The sequence below is a fragment of the Manihot esculenta genome, chromosome 9, assembly GCF_001659605.2.
Source record: "Manihot esculenta cultivar AM560-2 chromosome 9, M.esculenta_v8, whole genome shotgun sequence".
Classification (NCBI taxonomy): Eukaryota; Viridiplantae; Streptophyta; class Magnoliopsida; order Malpighiales; family Euphorbiaceae; genus Manihot; species Manihot esculenta.
In genome coordinates this window covers 10,196,926-10,201,957 of record NC_035169.2, presented here as the reverse complement: position 1 = coordinate 10,201,957, position 5,032 = coordinate 10,196,926, and the positions used below count along the sequence as shown (strand labels likewise).

The following is a 5,032-nucleotide window of genomic DNA, read 5'->3' as shown; positions in this document are numbered from 1 at the left end:
GGTAGCTCTAATTTTGATGGAATTAAATCTCATGGACGAAAGTGTTGAGTTCTAAAAATAGAGGGATGAATATATTAATTATGCTATAACTCAGAGACTAAAAAGTAATTTTTCCAAAAAAAATATTTATCAAACTTATGTAATGGCCTACTAAAGCAGCCCAAATGCTGTAAATGGACCGTAAAGGCCCAACACAAATGAGTCAAAGTCAGATGGGCTGAGATTAAGGATCCATAAAATTTTTGGAATGTGGATTATAGGAGGAAAAATACACAAAAATATCTACATCCATTGTTTTCTTTGCTTAAAAAAAAAAAAATTGTCTCAGTGTATCTATAGATATACGCCAAAATGATATTATATAATAGATAATTAGATAAATTCTTTAATTTTAAATTAATTATATACTATTAGTTCTAGCATTAAAAATTTTTTTAAATGAAAAATGAGAAATATTTGGAATTGAGCTTTCCATTAATGAGAGAAGAAAGGAAGAATATGATTATTATAGTTAAAATTTTAACTAAAAAGATGTAAATCAAGAAAGAAATAGCAAATTTATTACCATAAAAGTTTAGCCAAAAACCAAACCAACACAGTTTACAGTCTGACTCGTTTTCCTCTCCATAGCCCAACTCACTTGAAGCTATATAGCCAAGAGAGATTTTGCAGCAGAGAGGAGCAGAAAATGCCAAAGGATTGAAGTTGCCCTATAAGAGAAACCGCCCTTTGAGAAGGCGATTCAGCTTCATTCTTCAACGTAAACCTCTCATTATTTCCACAATTCTCGATGGAGAGAATTGCAGGAAACATTAAAGAGGTTGACATTGCCAAACAAACTTCTGGATGATGATAACCAACCCCATCTCCCTTTATTTATTCTTCAGAAAGTACAGGAAGTGGCCGGCTGGCTGGCCGGCCGGCCGGTGAGCAAACGAGTCACATAAGGGGAAGGTGTCAAGGGGGTTTGTATATGAAGCCTTGTGCTGGTTGTTATAGGTTTTATCTTCTTTGTCTGGGTCAGGATGGCAATAAAAGTTTAGATGACTTGATAAGAAAGTAGTGTGGTCACTTTTGGTTAAAAATGAAAGCTAATGAGTTGTCTCGCCAATTATACCAAGAAAGAGAAATGAAAGTCGAAAAAGAAAAGAAAAGATGGAGGTTTCATGTTTTAGCATCTTCCAGGGGATATGCCATTGGCCCATTGCCACCTTAATTTGTTATCTTCTTCTAATGACAGCATACACCTTGAAATGGAACAGAAGAATTTGATCTTTTAACAGCAGAATTGGGTATCTTGAAAAGTGTAATAAGAATATTATTTTATACCAAAAATCCCACAAGGTGGTGACAAGCTATCCTCCACGTGGTTTTGTTGCGTTATCCTACTCCAGGTCTAATCACAACTACACTTTCAAGCACTAGACTGCATTAGAAGAAGTGCAATTGTATGCATTAATGCAGGATTTCTGAACACTCTCAGGTGTTAAGGAAAACAGAGTGTTAGTGTTTAGTGTTTTGGTCTAAATATTAATAGAAAAAGAATAAGCTCAAGGCCCAATATACAATACAAGTTGAGAAAGGAAGAAGCCTAGCCAAACCATTCCAGAAAAGTGCCAATGGCCCAAATTAATTGAAAACTCTAATGCCATTATGCACCTATCACCACTTGTAACCGCCGCCACCATCTTGCTTGAAAATGGTTTACCACACGATTGCCGGCCACCAACAAAGAAACATACAGGCTGAAGAACAAGCCCAAACGAGTATATGAGGAGTAAAGATCAAGGCCAGGCCTTTACAAAAACAAACTGACCGAAAAAGGTCACCCAAGGTAAGGGAGAGAAAGCAAGCATCGTCATACAGCTCAGTCGCATTATTTACTCATAATTTCACATCGATTTAATATAGAAATAATTTATTTCTTATTTAAAGGTAAATTAGATCTGATTCAAATAGAAAAAATATATATATATTCCAAAATCAAAATTCATTAATCTCTTATTATGTTTTTATTATTTAACATGTGTAACATATTTTTGTCAACATAATTTTCAATATTCATGACTTTTTTTTAAAGTTTTATTAATGACTTTTAAATATTATAAAAATTTTCAAATTCAGTTATAAAATTATTAATTTTACCATTAATCATAACAGGTGTTATACCACTATAAGCAGCGTGGGAATTATGTATCAGATTAGCAAATGAGATGGCAAAATCAAAATTCATTCTTCTCTTACATTGATAATTACATAGTTGATCATAAATTACACAAGAACAAATCCCCTCGTAGCACAACCAAGCTTGCTTCCATTCAGGTTCAATGCACAGAAGCCGAAGCATAAAACGACATATACTTCCCAAAGATAGGGTTCTTTAGGTTTTTTTTTTTTTCCTTTTTAATTTCTCATATGGAAATTCAAGCTTTGATATCTAAAGTTCTATATTTCTAAATTAAAGCTCATTGGTATTGGTAGTTACTTTTTGCTTCAGTTTGATGTTTGATAACATCTTGAATTAAGAATGACAAATTCAAGTGAGAAGATCCACCAAATTCCATAGATTTGCTTGCCCTTTCTGCAAGTTCACTTGCTCTCTTCCTTCTCTTTTGGCCTTCTTCTCCTCCATCCATCAACTCATTCACAGCCATCTCCACTTCTTCTTTCTTCACTAAAACTCCAACTTTTTCTTCCTCTCCCCATCTTACAGGAACCTCAACGCCAACTCGGACACCAATCCTTAAAATCTCCACAATCAGCTTCTCATTAAAGAATTGCTCAGAGAATAAAGGCCACGTTATCATTGGCACTCCAGCACAGACACCTTCGATGGTTGAGTTCCAACCACAGTGAGTTAAGAACCCACCAATTGCTGGGTGAGATAAGATGAGTACCTGAGGAGCCCAGCCTTTGATCAACATTCCTCTTCCTTTGATTCTCTCTTCAAATTTCTCCTTCATAAACCAGGCCTCTAGTTCAGAAGCTTTCTCACCAGTTTTTGCTACCCAGATAAATGGTTTCTTAGATGCTTCCAAGCCCAAACCTAGTTCTATCAATTGTGATGGTTCTAGCCGACACAAGCTACCAAGACAAGCATAAATAACTGACCTCGGTTTCTGCGAGTCTAGCCATTCTAAGCATTGTTTCTCATCAATTGAAGCTTTGTTTCCTCTCTCGAACTTGTCAAGATTCTCTTTGTTGCATAATGAAACTGGTCCAATGCACCATATTTTCTTCTTTATCGCCTTCGCGTAAGCCTCGGGGCAACCATGTTCGAGCTCTTGGAAGCTATTTACCACCACCCCATAAGCCGTTGATTCAGCTTCTTGCATCTTGTTTCGGACATCATCCAAATCTGGTAAACTAACAAATGATCCTGGAAGCTGAGCTCTTGTTACCTGAAACTTGCGAGGCATTCCAGGCACCACGAAAGGTTCCGAATCTGAAGAGACTGAAAGATGAGCATTGTGAAGTCTTACATTATGAGCACTCAACAGAGAGAAACAAGACATTCCATGAAAAACAATCCTCGGAATGTTGAACCTCTGAGCAGTTTTGGATGTCCAAGAAAGGCACTTGTCTGAAATTATGCAGGTTGGAGGAGGCGTAGCTTTTTCAAGAATGGTTTCTAAAGGTTGCTGTAGCCTAGCAAGAGCAAGATAGAATTTCTGGAGAAGGTCTCTTGAAGGGAGAGTGTCAAGATTCTCATAGCCTATTGGGAGACCGACCTCTTGGCAGGGAAATGGGATTTGTACAAGATTAATTGAGAGACCTGCAGATTCTCTTGCTCTAATAATCACCTTCTGAAATCTTGATGCATTGTGAGGCGTAGTGATCAAGCTCACAATCACCCCATGAGCTGCGATGAGCCTAGCCATGTCTATTACAGGGATCATGTGACCCTGAGCCATGAGTGGGATTAGAACAAAGTGAGGTTGGCTGGCCATTGAAGCCATTGCAAATGGATGAAAATGGTAATGTTGCCTAGTTGTTATTATATGGTGATCATAGATTAAGTAGTATAGTATATGCCTAGAGATCAATGGTTTTACATTTAACTCTAGGGCTAAGTCTTCCATTGTGAGCTTGACTTTGAATAAGTCTATTAAAAGAGAAGTAGACTTGGTCTACTCATGATATTTTGAGTTCGATTCATCACATTTTTTAGTTCAGTCAGTCAATATCGATACATTTTATAATTTTACAGACGTACATGAAATTAGAAATTAAAATGTCAATTGCATTGTACTACATCAATCAATAGATTTGAGGTGTATTAATGCAAATCTATAGAATATGTCAATTAACTTGCTTGACATTTATAATGGATAAGAATGACAAGCAACATAGAAATATTTGTATTTTTGGGAAAAAAAATGTCAAAAATACAATCAAGAGCCATCTTTGTTTCGCTTAGAAATAACACTTGCAAGAAGCGCAAATAGCGATGCGAAGTATCTATAGAAAACACATTAAGTATAAAAAAAAAAATAAAATAGAGAAAAAATTAAGCAAGAATTCTTCGGCTTCCTTGAGATCTTCTTTGAGTCGGGGCTGGTGGTAGAGATGTTAGGGGTGATGAAGGTGGTGCATATGGCGACCTTCTTGATAAAGATGGTGGAAATGATGTTGGCGGGAATAAAGAGGCAGCTGTTGGGGTTGTTGGCGGCGGGGATTGAGGGACTGGAGTACAAAAGTTAGAAGTGGTTGAAGGAATCTCTTATCAGGCAAAGTTGTTACAAGAGGGGTGATGTAGGTGTAAAATTTGACAGTAAAGAAGGGGCTTGTGGTGATGGTGGTGAGGTAGTGAATGATGTAGTTGGTGGAATTCTACAGGAGGATCAAGCAACAGAATCGATCTCTGTAGGCGCTGATCGAAGAAGAGAGATTGATTGCAACTACGAGCTTCATTCATTTTCTTAATGTATGTACCGGTATTGACTCATTAAACTAAAAAAATGTATGTACCGGTATTGACTCATGAGTAGTTTCTTATCGTCTTTAAACATGCCAGTGTTGTACCGCATTT

At 36.8% G+C, this 5,032-nt stretch overlaps 1 protein-coding gene across 1 annotated transcript; it reads right to left on the bottom strand.

Moving 5' to 3' along the window:
* Positions 1 to 2,374: 2,374 nt before the first annotated feature.
* On the bottom strand, positions 2,375 to 4,018 carry LOC110622421 (UDP-glycosyltransferase 73D1). Its single transcript, XM_021766915.2, has one exon. It carries the CDS (start codon positions 3,957 to 3,959, stop codon positions 2,466 to 2,468), a length of 1,494 nt encoding a protein of 497 aa, XP_021622607.2. The 5' UTR covers positions 3,960 to 4,018; the 3' UTR covers positions 2,375 to 2,465.
* Positions 4,019 to 5,032: the final 1,014 nt, after the last annotated feature.

Bases quoted from the DNA above. Each gene is read 5' to 3' on its own strand.
- LOC110622421 (XM_021766915.2), bottom strand. From the start codon at position 3,959: ATGGCTTCAATGGCCAGCCAACCTCACTTTGTTCTAATCCCACTCATG.